The 16,095-nt window shown below is 38.2% G+C and overlaps 1 protein-coding gene across 6 annotated transcripts in view; it reads left to right on the forward strand.

Annotated features, from left to right (window-relative positions):
- TAOK1 (TAO kinase 1) overlaps positions 1 to 16,095 on the forward strand; it is a 135,792-nt gene that overhangs the window by 47,973 nt on the left and 71,724 nt on the right. For all 6 annotated transcript variants that reach the window (XM_015566750.1, XM_015566749.1, XM_015566752.1 and 3 more), the window contains one exon: positions 15,832 to 15,903. In XM_015566750.1, the coding sequence (XP_015422236.1) occupies positions 15,832 to 15,903 (72 nt within the window). The remainder of the gene's footprint in view (positions 1 to 15,831; positions 15,904 to 16,095) is intronic.

Raw genomic sequence — 16,095 nt, forward strand, 5'->3', positions numbered from 1 at the left:
GCACACCTGCTGGAGCTGGGGAACCTGGAACCAAGGTACATGTCCTTGACCAGGAATCGAACCCTTGACTCTTCGGTCCATGGGCCGACACACTCTAACCACTGAGTATAACTGGCCAGGGCTGATTGTATGATTTTTATTCTTCATTTTGTTGATGTTGTGTAGCACATTAATTTGATTTGCAGGTATTGAACCAACCTTGTATCCTAGGAATAAATTTCACTTGATCATGGTTTATGAACTTTTTAATATTGCTGAGTTTGATTTGCTATTATTTTGTTGAGGTTTTTGTATCTATGTTTATCAGGGATATTGGCCTATCATTTTATTTTTTTGTAGTGACTGTCCGGTCTTGGTATCAGGGTAATACTGGCCTTCTAAATTGAGTTTGTGAGCCTTCCTTCCTCTTCAGTTTTTTGGAATAGCTTGAGAAGGATAGGTATTAATTCTTCTTTGAATGTTTGGTCAAATTTATCTGTGAAGCCTCTGGTCAAGGGCTTTTGCTTGTTGGAAGTTATTATTATTACTATTATTATTACAGATTCGATTTTGTTAGTAGTTATTGGTCTGTTCAGATTTTCTGTTTCTTCCCAATTTAATCATGGAAGATTGTGTGTTTCTAAAAATATATCCAGCCCTAGCTGGTTTGGCTCAGTGGATAGAGTGTCAGCCTGTGGACTAAAGGATCCCACGTTCGATTCCGGTCAAGGGCACATACCTGAGTTGCGGGCTTTATCCCCAATAGGGAGCATATAGGAGGCAGCCAATCAATGATTCTCTGTCATCATTTGAACCTGGGACCCTTGAGTCCACAGGCCAGTGCTCTATCCGCTGAGCCAAACCGGTTAGGGCCATAAAATTATTTTCATTGTTACTTCATAACTATAATTTTGCTACTGTTATGAATTGTAATGTAAATATCTGATATGCAGGATGTATTTTCATTGTTTGCGACCCACAGGTTGAGAACCGCTGTCTCTCTCTCCTGTCCTCCCTGAAATCAATAAAAGTATATTCAAAAAAAATAAAAATATATCCATTTCTTACAGGTCGTTCAATCTGTTGGCATGTAATTGTATTATTTCCTTATATTTCTGTGGTCGGTTTTCACTACTTGTTCATTTGTGATTTTATTTGAGCCTTCTCTTCTTTTTTTCTTGATGATTTGCAAATATTTTCTCCCATATATTGCTTTTCACTTTGCTGATTCTTTCTTTTGCTGTACAGAGCTTTCAATTTGAGGTAGTCCCACTTATTTTTGCTTGTGTTGCTTGTGCTTTGGGTGTCATATTCAGAAAATTGCTCCCAAGACCAGTGTCAAGGAGTTTTTTTCTTTATCTTATCGTTGTTTTCATTGAAGTGTTTTACATATTTATATTTGATGCAGTCACTAATATAGCTGGACATAAGTTTATTGTTTTCTGTTTGATTTCTATTTGTCCTATGTGTTCTTCCTTTATTCCTCTTCATTCCTGTCATCTTTTGCATTAGTCAAGTATATATTGTTATTTTTGTTTTAAAGTATAGGTTTTATTATTATTCACATATGAGGAAGCCAACAGGTCAGGTAATAACTGCTATTGAAAGATAGTTTGTGCTCTGGCCACTGTGGCCCAGTGGAAGAGCTTCAGCTCATGCACTGAAGGGTCACAGGTTTGGTTCCTGGTCAAGGACAGTACTTGGGTTGCAGATTCGTTCCCAGTGTGTGTGGGAGGCAACCAATTGATGTCTCTTTCTCACATCGATGTTTCTCTTTCTATATCCTCCTACCCCCTTCCACTCTTTCTAAACATCTATATCCTCGGGTGAGGATTAACAGTAAAAAAGAAAAGGATAGATAGTTTGTAAAACTCACAGATCCCAAGGAAAGGAAGTACACCATGCCAAAAAGGGGACACATGAAGAAGTACTGGTTTAGTTGAGGAGGCAGAGGAATCAAGGGAAATACATGGGCAAGAACCTTTATTGTGATTTCTGTGGGGAGGAACGGGAGTGGCAGGAGTATAGAGGCTGTCCCTAGTTGTCCATTACTTGGCCTATGCTGATTAGATCGGGAGATGGGGGTTCAGAGTGCGAGTCATTGAAGATATTGGCTCTGGATCAGTGATTTGTATATGTAAGATGTGCTTGTTTACGCTCTCTAGTCTAGAGTCTAGGAATTAGGCAAACCTGGGAATGGCAGACCTTTTTTATTAGCAAGGCCCCAGATGTCAAATTATAGTACACAAAAAGACATGAGTAATACAAGCTTTAACTCTATTAACCTTTTGATAATGTATTTTTATTATTCTGTTACCATAGCAATTATAATGGCTATATTCTTGATTTACTTTAGTTAAATTGGCACTTTTACCACTTCTCAAATACTAATGTAAAAAATGCTTACTATTTCAACTCTGTCTTTCAGCTTTCTTTTTGCAATTTTTCTTGTATATCTTACTTCTAAAATATTTATTGGGTTCCCATTTTGTTTGTTTTTTAAAAAGTCTCTGGCAACTCCAACATCTGAATCCCCATTGGGTCTGTTTATATTTTTAGTTTTTCCCTTTTCAGTATTTGGTCCATTTTTTAGGATGACATAATTTCTTAAAAATATACTTTTATTGATTTCAGAGAGCCAGGGAGACGGAAAGAGAGAAGAGAGACATCAAGGATAAGAGAATCATTGATTTGGCTGCCTCCTGCATGCCCCCTACTGGGGATTGAACTCGCAAACAAGGCATGTGCCCTGAGGAGGAATCAAACTCTGACTTCCTGGTTCATAGGTAGATGCTCAACCACTTAAGCCATGCCAGCTGGGATGCATGACATAATTTTTGATTGCTTCATTCTAAAGGAGAATTTGTAGGTGTTCTGAATGATGTTATTTTTCTTAAAAACAGTTGTTATTATTATTTTGGCAAGCTGATAAAATACTGGTAAATCACCTTGAGAGGCTTTGTTTTAACCTTGGTTGGGCTAGTTGACGTCAGGTTTCCCTTATTAGTAGGCCTTGGCCCTTATCTTTTTAAAAATTTTTTAAATTGTTTATTTTTATTGATTTCAGAGAGGAAGGGACAGGGAGAGAGATAGAAACATCAATGATGAGAGGGAATCGTTGATTGGCTGCCTCCTGCACGCCCCCTACTGGGGATCGAGCCCGCAACCCACTCATGTGCCCTTGAGCAGAATCGAACCCGGGACCCTTCAGTCCACAGGCTGACACTCTGTCTACTGAGCCAAACCAGCGGGCCTTGGCCCTTATTCTTAAAGCATGGCTCTTCTGGAATCCCAACTGAATTTCAAGGCTCAACAATTTTAGTGGGTTTGAATTCCCACCTCCATCTCTGTAGCTCTTCTTGTCTTCTGAAAGCTCTGTTAATCGCTTTCGTTTTCCAGCTGCCTGTTTTTTGCTGAGTTTCTGGGATTCTTATGCAGATACATACTTGGGAGTTTACTATTTACTTTGCAGATTTTTGAGCTGCTTTTCAGCTGTCTTTTCTAAGATTGTGCCTTTTAAATTCCAGCCACTTTGGAAGCTCCTGTCTTTGGCCTCTGTCTCCCTGGACTCTTTTCCTGTACAACAAATTCAGGCATGAAGCTGAAGTAAATTTACAGCTCACTTTATATGCTGTTCTTCTCTGGAGGATTCTAGTCTCTAGCCTGCATGTGTTGCTCTCTGATAGTTTCATATAATTGTTTTACATAGATGTCTGCTTTATGGTTAATTTGGGCTTTAGGAATTGTCTAGCACAAGCATCATGGCAAAAATTAGTATTGAAATTTCCTTTAGTTAATATTATTTGCATGGACTTTTCATGTGTCCTTCTGTAAAAATATGTGTTTTTGGAGTTTTGGTCTTTCGTTGTTACTGTCGAAAAGTATAACATTTCAGTCGGCTCTCTTTAGACCTTTCCAAATAATCTATCTAATGGAGGAAATAATATTATTGTCCTTTTCATTAAAGGGACTGAATTAAATCACATATCAGCAAAATATCAGTGGTTTAACATTTTAAAATAAAACTATAAAAATTGGATTATCCCAAATCCAGAACTTGTCAGTAGTCTTTGTTGAAGTGTATGACTGGTGTAGTTATGTTTTGAGTTAAGGTTGTAGTGGGAACTAAGGTAAAAAAAGAAACACAAGTGAGGACTCTCGAAGAGAGCCTCCTCCACTATACTAAAAAATGTGAGCCTTATTCTGAAGTCTTGAGGGAAGTGAGGTACAACAGAAATACTCTTTCCATTTGTGATATAGAAAGTTTATTCTTACTGCAGTGTGGAGAAAAGATTGCATGTGCCAAAAATCAAAGAAGAAAGACTGATTATGAAGCTTTTGTAATAATTTAGGAAAGAAATGCTGAGGGCTTAAACTAGATATTGACAGTGAGTGTGCAGAGGTGAAAACACATTTAAAAGTTTAAATTGATAGCATGAAGAGAACTTGCTTTTCTAACAAGGTAAGAAGGTGCACATTGTATTTCCTCACCCATGGAGTAGAATTTTTGGGGGGGTGTGATTCTCTAGTGCTTGGACCTTCTTTTGCGATAGTTTCTGGGTTGTTTTACCCAGGCTGGATTATTTCAGAGAGCTGTGGTTGATAGAGGATATCCCATAGTCCCAGAAGTAAGGATTTAACCAGGGCAACAAAAGCAAATTAGTGTAAGCTAGTTATCAGGAGCTCGCTCTGGAAAGACCTGGTGATTACACACAATGTTCATGATCCTGGATTGGAAAAAATTCCTATAAAGGATATTACTGAGATAGTTTGTGAAATTTGAATATGGACAATATATATATGTTGGATAATAGTGTTATATCAATGCTAAGTTTCCTATATTTGATAATTGTACTGTGGTTATTCAAGAGAATGTTGTTATTCTCAAGAGATATATGAACAAGTATTTTGGAACTAAGAGAGAATGTCCACTCATATCCTCTTCAATAATAAAATAATGATAATATAGTGATAACATTATATGTTGAGATAGAGAGTCTAAAAGCAAATGTAGCAAAATGTTAACCAAGGATTATTCTATGGTAGGAGTTGGAAACTATAGAGCCCTTGGGCCAAATCCAGCCTGTGAACTGTTTTTGCTCATCTTTCAAACTAAGAATGGTTTTTACACTGAAAAAAAGAATAAGGATATGCAACAGAAAAAGAAGACCATGTATTTGGCTCATAAAGCCTAAAATATTTAATATCTCGCTCTTTATATAAAAATGACTTCTGACCTAGTGGTAGGCATAAAGGTTCACTGTGCTATATCAACTTAGCATCATGCCTGACAGATTTGTATAATAAAATTAGGGAGGGAAACAAAACAAAAAGCTGACTTAGGAAATTAGGAAATTTAGACTCAGGTTAGGACAACCCCAGGTATACTGCATGAAAGCATAGAGGAGGAGTCAGCAACTGCTCTGAGCAGGTGTTTTCTGTTAACTGTCTCGATGTCTGGGAAACAGTGCACCATGTAGATGAGTAAATTTTGAATGTAGCCCAGAAGTGAATATTTTTGCTGTAATTCCATTTCTAAGTCACCAACCTTTGTATTTTGTGGTATCAAATAAATCCATGTGGGAGTGTGTTTGTGTGTTTCATGTGTAAGTATATGTGCATGAATGTGTGCTTCTGTATTTATGTTTCTTTTCACTTTAACAGGGCTAAATGTGCAGTGTCTGTCTATAGTGTATATGGAGGAAAGAACCTCTTGTCAAATTTTTTAGATTAATAGTTCTTATAACATATCTCTGAATTTTCATTAATTGGCAGTAGGAATCGCATTAAATTTAAAAATACTCTTAATTGAGCCAGCTCTGGTGGCTGTCTCATCAACAAAGTTAATCGAGGACTTGTAGCTTAAGTATTTGAAACCAGAGTCAGATGTCTAAAAGGATCCCTATCTAGATTGCCAGGAAGATAAACATTCTCTTTTATTTTCCAATACCTTAAATAGAACCAACATGATGTCAATAGATGGGCCACAGAGCAGGGGCCTGGGAAACAGCTTGCCAATAAATGTGGCAGATCTTGTATGATTATAGTGCGAAGTCATTTATTTATTTTACGAAAGTTTTTTTCTTCATTTATAAATTTTCTAAGATGTTACCAGCCTGTATTCTTTTTTTTAAATGTATATTTTTACTGATTTCAGAGAGGAAGGGAGAGGGAGAGAGAGATAGAAACATCAATTGATCGGCTGCCTCCTGCACGCCCCCTACTGGGGATCGAACCCGCAACCCACGCATATGCCCTTGATCGGAATCTAACCTGGGACCCTTCAGTCCGCAGGCCCATGCTCTATCCACTGAGCAAAACCAGCTATGGCCCAACCTCAATTCTTTAGGGACTTGGCAAGTTTTATATTTTTGATGGTTATAGCAAATTTTTTATTATTAAAAAAAGTAATAAGTATACAAAAGAAGTATAGAAAGACCATCTACATATAATTAATTGATATTGTGATTTCAGATAATTCTTTTTTTAAAATATTTTTGTTGATTTCAGAGAGGAAGGGAGAGATAGAAACATCAATGATGAGAGCAAATCATTGATTGACTGCCTCCTGCACACCCACACTAGGGATTGAGCTAGTAACCTGGGCATGTGCCCTGACTGGGAATCGAACCATGACCTCCTGGTTCATGGACAGATGCTCAACCACTGAGCCATGCTGTCTGGGCTCAGATCATTCTTACTAGTTCATTAAAATAGTTCCCAAAAGGATCTTCACAGACAGTATCCTGGTTTGAAACAAAATGATTATATATGTTTTCTTTTTTCCTAGTCACTGCTTTCTTTTCTTGACAGCATCATTTGTCTTTAGGCCTATAGCCAATTTTGTCTTTACTCTTTTATTCTCAGGCAGTGACTATAGATGACATGTAATGTTGTGCTCTTCTTTAATTACTTATAGCTCTTTTAATTCTGTCCTACATTGTATTTTTTTCTGTATATACACACTTTTAAAAATTTTTCTTTCCTCTCCTGTTATCTTACTTATTCCACTAGAATGTCCCATTCTCTTCAGTTAATTTATTAGTATTAATCACTTCAAGGAAAGTGTAGAAATCTTGGTTCTTCTCTATATTCTTTATGCTATTCTTGTTTTATGTATTTCAGCTAAATAATTATAAACCCAACATTCAGTTTCATAATTTTTACTTTAACCAGACATATGTATTTTAAAGAATCTTAAGAGCAAGAATTGTTTTTAAACTTATCCACATATTTACCATGTTACACACAGCTTAATTGTTTACTTTGAAAAATCCCAAAAAGTCTACAAAAGGACTCCCAGAACTAATAAATAAGTTTAATAAGGTCGCAGGATGAAACATCAGTATACAGCCCTAGCTGGTTTGGCTTAGTGGTAGAGCGTCGGCCTTCGGACTGAAAGGTCCTGGGTTTGATTCCGGTCAAGGGCACATGCCCGGGTTGTGGGCTCGATCCCACAGGGGGCATGCAGGAGGCAGCCTATCAGTGATTCTCTCTCATCATTGATGTTTCTATCTCTCTCTCCCTGTCCCTTCTTCTCTGAAATCAATAAAAATATATTTTAAAAGAGATCAATATACAAAAATCCATTGTATTTCTATATGTCAGCAGTGAACAAGTAGAGTTTCTTATGTTTTAAAAGTACTATGTATAGTACACCCAAAGTGAAACACTTGAGTATAAATCCAGCAAAAAGGTACAAGACTATATGCTGAAAACCATAGAACATTGATAGAAAAAATGAAAGACCCAAAATAAGTGAATATATATACACAATATTGATTGGAAGACTAAAATGCTATCGTGCTGTCAGTTTTCTCCAAATTGATGTATAGATTCAGTGCACTCCCAATAAAAAATCCAGCAAGCTTTCAAAATAAATATTGACTAGCATATTTTAACATTTTGTAGAAAGGCAAAAGAACTAACGTAGCCAAAACAATTTTGAGAAAGAATAGTTAAGGAACTCACTACCTGATTACAACAGCTTACTATAAACCTGCAGCAATTAAGATAGTATGATATTGTTGAAGGGATAAATACATAAATAAATTAAAATAGAGTAGCCATATACCCACACAAATACAGTAAATTGATTTTTTAAAATAAATCTTTTTTTTAAATATATTTTATTGATTTTTTACAGAGAGGAAGGGAGATAGAGAGTTAGAAACATCGATGAGAGAGAAACATCGATCAGCTGCCTCCTGCACATCTCCTACTGGGGATGTGCCCGCAACCCAGGTACATGCCCTTGACCGGAATCGAACCTGGGACCTTTTAGTCCGCAGGCCGACGCTCTATCCACTGAGCCAAACCGGTTTCGGCTAAAATAAATCTTTATTGTTGAGAGTATTACATATGTTTATCTGATACCACAATAATAATCCCCCCCACCCCATTGTCATCCTCCACTCGGTTCCTGCCCCACTTTACGCTCATAGGTAATACATATATGAATATAAGTTTGTTGTTTAATCTCTTTCCACCTCCCCTTCCTTCCCTCTGAGGTTTTTTAGTCTGTTCCATGTTTCCATGCTTCTGGTTCTATTTTATTCATTGTTTTATTTTGTTCATTAGATTCCTTGTTTGTTCATTTGGATTTTTAGATTCCATTGTTGATAGATATATATTTGTTGCCATTTTATTGTTCATATTTTTTATCTCTTCTTTTTCCTCTTTTTTTCCTCTTCCACTTCTTAGAGAATACCCTCCAACATTTCATGTAATACTGGTTAGGGGTTGATGAACTTCTTTATCTTTTTCTTGTCTGTGAAGCTCTTTATCTAACCTTCAATACTAAATGATAGCTTTTCTAGGTAGAGTAATCTTGGTTGTAGGTCCTTGTTATTCATAATTTTTAAAAAATATATATATTTTATTGATTTTTCACAGAGAGGAAGGGAGAGGGATAGAGAGTTAGAAACATCGATCAGCTGCCTCCTTCACACTCCGTACTGGGTGTGTGCCTGCAACCGAGGTATATGCTCTTGGCCGGAATCGAACCCAGGACCCTTGAGTCTGCAGGCCGACACTCTATCCACTGAGCCAAACCGGCTAGGGCTCATCATTTTGAATATTTCTTGCCACTCCCTTCTGGCCTGCAAAGTTTGTGTTAAGAAATCAGATGACAGTATATGGGTGCTCCCTTGTAGGTAAATAATTGCAATAGGTTTTCAATATCTTTCTCTCCTTCTTCTGGCACCCCCATGATGTGAATGTTAGTACTCTTGAACATGTCCCAGAGGTTTCTTACGTTATCTTCATATTTTTGGTTTCTTTTTTCTTTTTGCTCTTCTGATTGGATGCTTTTTGCTTCCTCATGTTCCAAATCCCTGATTTGATTCTCATCATCCTTTGCTCTACTGTTGAATCCCTGTGAAGTACTCTTTATTTAATTTAGTGTATGCTTCATTTCTGACTGTCCTTCTTGATGCCCTTGATGTTCTCACTAAGATTCTTGAAATTCTCATTAAGCTCCTTGAAGCTCTCATTAAGATCCTTGAGCATCCTTAGAACCATTGTTTTGAATCTGTATTTAGTAGTTTGTTTGCTTCTATTTCATTCAGTTCTTTTTCTGGAGATTTCTTCTGTTCTCTCATTTGTGACATGTTTGTCTCCACATTTTGGCTGCTTTCCTGTATTTGTTTCTGTGTATTAGGTAGAACTGCTATGTCTCCTGGAATTGGTAGAGTGGCCTTGTGTAGTAGGTACCCTGTAGGGCCCAGTGGCTCAGCCTCCCCAATCACCTGAGCTGGGCACTTCAGGTGCACCACTGTATGAGCTGTGTATACAGTCTTGCTGTAGTTGAGCCTTGATTACTGTTGATGTCACTGAGAGGAATTGACCTTCAGGCCAATTGGCTACAAGGACCAGCTGCGACTGCCTCTATGGAGCAGGACTTGCTTCAGTGGGGCTTTGGTGCTCACTGAGTCTGCCCCTTGAGTGTGCTGCTCGTGGATATGTAGAGTTGTAATCTGGTGTGGTCTGAAGCTGTCTACTGGGTGCACTGGCTTTGGAGACTCGCAGGAGGTGCAAAGCCAGCAACTACAGAGGAGCTACAGAGCAATCTGCGATTGCTGTTACTTGTGTTCGTCTTGAAAGTGCCCAGGAGAGGCCAAGCTGTGAAGCAAGGCAGGCTGCTGCTAGTGCCAGGTCTTGGGTCTCTTATTAAGAGGCATAAGGCACACTGATGCTAGCTGCTGCTTGTTTGAAAGATTTTAGGAAAGTCTGAAGCCTGTGCCAGGACAGGCCATTCATATGGAAAAGCCACTGCAAACAGCTTGGGTGGAGTTGCAAATTGGGTGGGGTGAGGTCTCGGAATCACCAGGGCAGAGCAAACAGTGTGAGCCAGGCTAATGAAAACTCAGATATGGCTCCTGCCAGTCAGCTCTGCGATGTGGGGAGGTCTTAGCATAGGAACAGTGAACCCTGTGAGCACCCCTGTCAGGGAGAAAGCCACCCCTGAGTCCTTGCCCTGATGATGGACAATCCAGTTCCTCCTCACGTATTCCTGGATCCCCTGAAGCTGCTGCCCCAGTGCTGAGCCCAGAGGGAGCAATTCTGAGTATATCCATATACCAGCACTTTAAGAGGAACTGCTGGGACTTTGGTAGCCTCTGTGTCACTCAGCCATAATCCCTGCTAGTTTTTACAGCCTCAAGTTATGGGGACTTCACTTCCCGATACTGGAAGCCTGGGCTGAGGTGTCTGGTGTGGGGCTAAGGGGTCTAGTGTAGTGCTGGGACCCCTTATTCCTCACAGAAGGCATCTGCAGCCAAGATATCTGTCCCAATTAAAAAAAAAAGTCACTTGTGGGTGTTGAACCAGCCCGTTCCCACCTCTGCCCCTTCTACCAGTCTTAATGTGCTTTCTTCTTTACTTCTCTAGTTGTAGGACTTCCATGGAGCCAGATTTAGGGGGTTCTGAATGATGTTTGTTAGATATTTTAGCTGTAATTTTAATGTGGTTGTGAGTATAGGTGTTTACCTATGCTGCGATCTTGGTGCTCCATTTCCAATAAATTGATTTTTTTATAAAGGTGCAAAAACAATCCAATGAAGAAAGGATACTCTTTTCAATAAGTAGTGCCAGAGCAACTAGACATCCATATACATAAAAATAAACTTTGTCTCACGCCTTCTACAAAAACTAATGGAAAGTGGACCATATTTCTAAATGTACTATAAATCTTCTGGGATAAATATAGAAAAAAATCAAATCTTTATTACCCTGTATTATGCAATGAGTTCATAAGTAGGATATCAAAAGCATTATCCATAAAAGACAGTTTATAAATTGAACTTTATCAAATTTTAAAACTTTTGCTCTCTGAAAGATACTGTTAAAAGAAAAAGAAAGCTACAGACTGGCAGAATATATTTGCAAGTAACATATCTAAATATATAAAGGACTTTCAAAACTCAGTGATAAGAAAGTAACCCAATAAAAATAAAGCAAAAGGTCTACACCAAAATAATAACAATAGTAACAATAGTAATAGGGTTGGTCAAAAAATATGAAAAGATGGTCAATATCATTTGTCCTTAGGAAAATAAATTAATACCACAATGAGATATCACTAAAAACCTATTAGAATTGCTTAAAAGTAAAGACAGAAAGAAATATGCACAGGCAGTATCTAATGCTAGGGAGTATGTGGAGCAATTGCAAATAATTATTGTGGGGATGCAAAATGGTCTTGCCATTGTGGAAAACAGTTTGGCAGTTTCTAAATAACATTTAATATACCATTATTATATGACCCAGTATTCCCACTCCCAGAATTAATCCAAGAGAAATTAAAACTCAAGTTCACACAAAATCCTATAACTGAATATTTATGGTAATTTCATTAATAATTGCCAGAAAAACGTGATCTACTTCAATGTGTATACCACAGAAAGAATTTTACTGAAGTTCATTAGTGTTCATTTGAAAATAAAAGCTATTATATAAGGAAACCCAAATGGAATACAGACGGAAACTAATGAACCCAACTGTATTACAAATAACATAAATACATAGAAGGGGTTGGGAGGAAAAGAACTAACCTTAAGTTATTTTGGAAACAATAAACATTTTGGCTGAATACTCCTAAGACTAAAGATGAAAGGAACTCTAGTTACTTGATTTTTCATAGTGATATGGTATGGTAGTTGTGAAACTACGACACACACACACACACACACACACATATATATGATTTGAATAAATATGTAAATGTATTGTAGATAGTGAGAATCCATTTTCTTACTGCCTAGGAAAGAAGCAAATTCCTTATTTGTAAATAAGGAAAGGGGGAAGGCTGAAAATGACCCTGTGGTGTTGGATTGGAATTGGAAGTATCAGGAATCTCAGTCTCTCTCTCTCTCTCTCTCTCTCTCTCTCTCTCTCTTTCTCTTTCACACACACACACACACACACACACACACACACACACAAATGTACATATATAACAAGAATAGAGGATATTTACATTTAAAAGTATCTTTCCACAGATGGCTTCTTAGATACAAGGTAGGAGCAGTAACTATAACTATGTTCATTGGGGGGAAAAACACCCAGAAAACACCTTGACTTGGCGTGACTCAGTGTTTGAGCATCAACCTATGAACCAGGAGATCACAGTTCGATTCTTAGTCAGGGCACATGCCAGGGTTGTGGGCTTAATCCCCTAGTGTAGGGTGTGCAGGAAGCAGCCAATCAGTGATTTTTTCTCTCTCATCATTTATGTTTCTATCCTTATCTCCCCCTCCCTCTCTCTGAAATCAACAAAAATATATTTTAAAAAATAATAATAGGAATGCCTTTTCTTAAATGTATCAGGACTAAGGGAAATAATTATTATAGCCTAAATCCACTGATAGAAATATGGAATCAGGGAAGGTAAGAAAGAACCCTATGGGATTGGATAGGAATTAGAGGAACTAATAACTAATTAATTAACTCTATCTGCTGCAAGATTGTAGTTACAGTGACACCCAATTTAGCACTCAGGTCTTGAATTTCTCACTGAAAGGAACAAGAGCTCCTTGGAGGAATGGCTCATTCTCCTGTGGGGGCAGGGAACATAAAAGATAAGCCTTAGAACATCTTGTGACAGTAAGTTTAAAAAGTACTTAAAAAAAAAAAAAGAAGGGGTCTGTCAAATGGATACTGGAACCAGTTTGAAGGGGCTCCTCTCACTGTCCAAATCTGGAACAGTCTGAGCATCAATCTAAAGATAGTAATGGATTATAACCCATTAAATAAAAAAGGAATTCATGATTTCCATGATAGATGAGGGATGGATGGATGAAAAGGGGGCTTTTTCCTTATAGCAGCATGCTGACTGATAAATGTAACGGGAATGGCAGAGTTGGCAAATACCATTTTGTAATCATCATAGTGAAGATTGTTTTGGGCCCGATTCTTCATTGGTTGCCAAATTTAGGGGGAAAGTTTGATGAGCAGGATATTTACATTTAAAAGTATCTTTCCACAGATGGCTTCTTAGATACAAGGTAGGAGCAGTAACTATAAAACTATGTACATTGGGGAAAAAACACCCAGAAAACACCTTGAGTGGTGATGAAAATTAGTAACACCAATGAGAACAGACAGACCTTGTATACCTCCAGCTGTGATACCCTGAAGAGGATATACTATCACTTTTTTAAAAAATATATATTTTATTGATTTTTTTTACAGAGAGGAAGGGAGAGAGATAGTTAGAAACATCGATGAGAGAGAAACATCGATCAGCTGCCTCCTGCACATCTCCGACTGGGGATGTGCTGCAACCCAGGTACATGCCCTTGACCGGAATCGAACCTGGGACCTTTCAGTCTGCAGGTTGACGCTCTATCCACTGAGCCAAACCGGTTTCGGCTATACTATCACTTTTGTAGTATTTTGGCTGAGGATGAAAAATCAGAATCTAATCTTCAAGAAAAGTAAGAGAAGCACAAATTTAGTAGCATTCTATAAAATACCACAGTATATTCTGCCATTGTAATGAGAGACAAAGAAAGGTTGAGGAATTGTTGTTTTCCGATGGTCATAGGCGATCCCTGTGAAAGGGTCGTTCGACCCCCAAAGGGGTTGAGACCCACAGGTTGAGAACCCCTGATTTAGGGACTTCATCTGTAATGATTGTGCAAATTTTACATGAGATGATTAATAAAGAACTTTTTAAAAAAATGAAGTGTCTTACAGATAGATAACCAGAGAACATTTTGGAAAAATAAATTCATATTCAACCAGGACTTAGATGGATAGATCCACTTCACCCTTTATAATAAGTGGTGCTAGTTTCCATTAACACATTAAGGGCCCAACCTGTTTTGTCTTCTGGACGGAAAGTATAGTGTCAGTCACCAGTGACTGACAGGGCACTTAACGTGTTAACCACTCCACTTGTCATTGAAATTGTAATGTTTGTAGTTGTTCCCAGGATCCACTTAACAGAGTGTCTTTTTTTTTTTTTTAATCAACTCTATTTAGGTATTCCTATATAATAAAAGGCTAATATGCAAATCGACTGAACGGTGGAACGACCGGTCACTATTGCGTGCACTGACCACCAGGGGGAAGACGCTCAATGCAGGAGCTGCCCATTGGTGGTCAGTGCACTCCCACGGGGGGAGCGCTGCTCAGCCAGAAGCCCTGAGCCGGGCTTACAGCTGGCGAGCACAGCAGCAGTGGTGGGAACCTCTCCTGCCTCTGCAGCAGCGCTAAGATGTCCGACTGCCAGCTTAGGCCCGTTCTCCATGGGGAATGGGCCTAAGCCATCAATCAGACATCCCCCAAGGACTCCTGGACTGCGAGAGGGTGCAGGCTAGGCTGAGCGGGACCCCACTCCCCGAGTGCACAAAATTCATTCACTGGGCCTCTAGTATACTATAATCAAAGAAATGTAATTTTTATAGTGGGGATTGGGCCTAAGCCGGTAGTCAGACATCCCTCTCATAGTCTGGCACCCCTCGCTCCTTACCGCCCGCCTGCAGCGGAGGTGGGAGAGGCTCCTGCCACCGCCACTGTGCTCGCCAACCATGAGCCTAGCTTCTGGCTAAGCAGCGTTCCCCCTGTGGGAGCACACTGACCACCAGGGGCAGCTCATGCACTGAGCATCTGCCCCCGTAGCAACTGGTTGTTCCACCGGCTGTCTGGTCAATTTGCATATTAGGGTTTTATTATATAAGGATTTTAGCCAAATGAAAGTTTCTTTTAATGTCCTGTAATATTTGGCTTTAAAGTTTTATTTAGAATTTTTTGTCTATATTTAAAAATGAAATTGGTACCCAACTTTCTATTTTGTGCTGTTAAGTTTTAGTTATTGGATTATACTGGCTTCATAAAATTAATAGCATAGCTTTCCTCTCCCCTTTCTTCCCCCCTTATGTCCTGGAAAGTTTCCCTGGTAAAACTGTTTTCCACTCAAAACTATTTTAACTATAATTCATTGGTATTCTTTACAGTCTGCCACTATTGTTTGTTTTGCTTACATTTTCTTTAGATCAGTTTTGGTAATTTATTCTTAACTAGAAAATTGTCCATTTCATTGAGATTTTAAAATTTATTAGCATAGACTTGTATATACTAGTCTTGTTTTGTCTCTTTGTTTATAGTTCTATTCACATTTCTATATTTTTCCTCTTAACTAGATTACTCAAAGATAAACCTGTTTTTTTCTTTCTAAAGTATCAGCTAATTTGATACATTTTTGTTACATTACTATTTTTAATGTTCTTTAAAAAACAATGTTTATGTCCTTTTTGACATGATAGTTTATAAATGCTTTTATTCTTAGAAAAATGATTGCTCAGATTTAATCTGTTAATGTACAATGGTTCTTCTTTGTTTCCTTAGGCACGAGATGTGCGTACCAATGAAGTGGTGGCTATCAAAAAAATGTCTTATAGCGGAAAGCAGTCTACTGAGGTAGGTGGTGAAATATATACATTTTTACTGGTATGTTAGAGAAAGGCATACTATTTTTAATTGGGGGTAGGTGGCAATTTCTTCCAGAAAGTATAACATACATAAAGAAAAGTGTACAGATATTAAGTGTATATCTCAGTGAGTTTTCTTTCAGATACTGAATGTACCCATTTAACTTGGACCTAGAACTAT

Source organism: Myotis davidii, unplaced genomic scaffold (genome assembly GCF_000327345.1).
Source record: "Myotis davidii unplaced genomic scaffold, ASM32734v1 scaffold363, whole genome shotgun sequence".
NCBI classification, from domain to species: Eukaryota; Metazoa; Chordata; class Mammalia; order Chiroptera; family Vespertilionidae; genus Myotis; species Myotis davidii.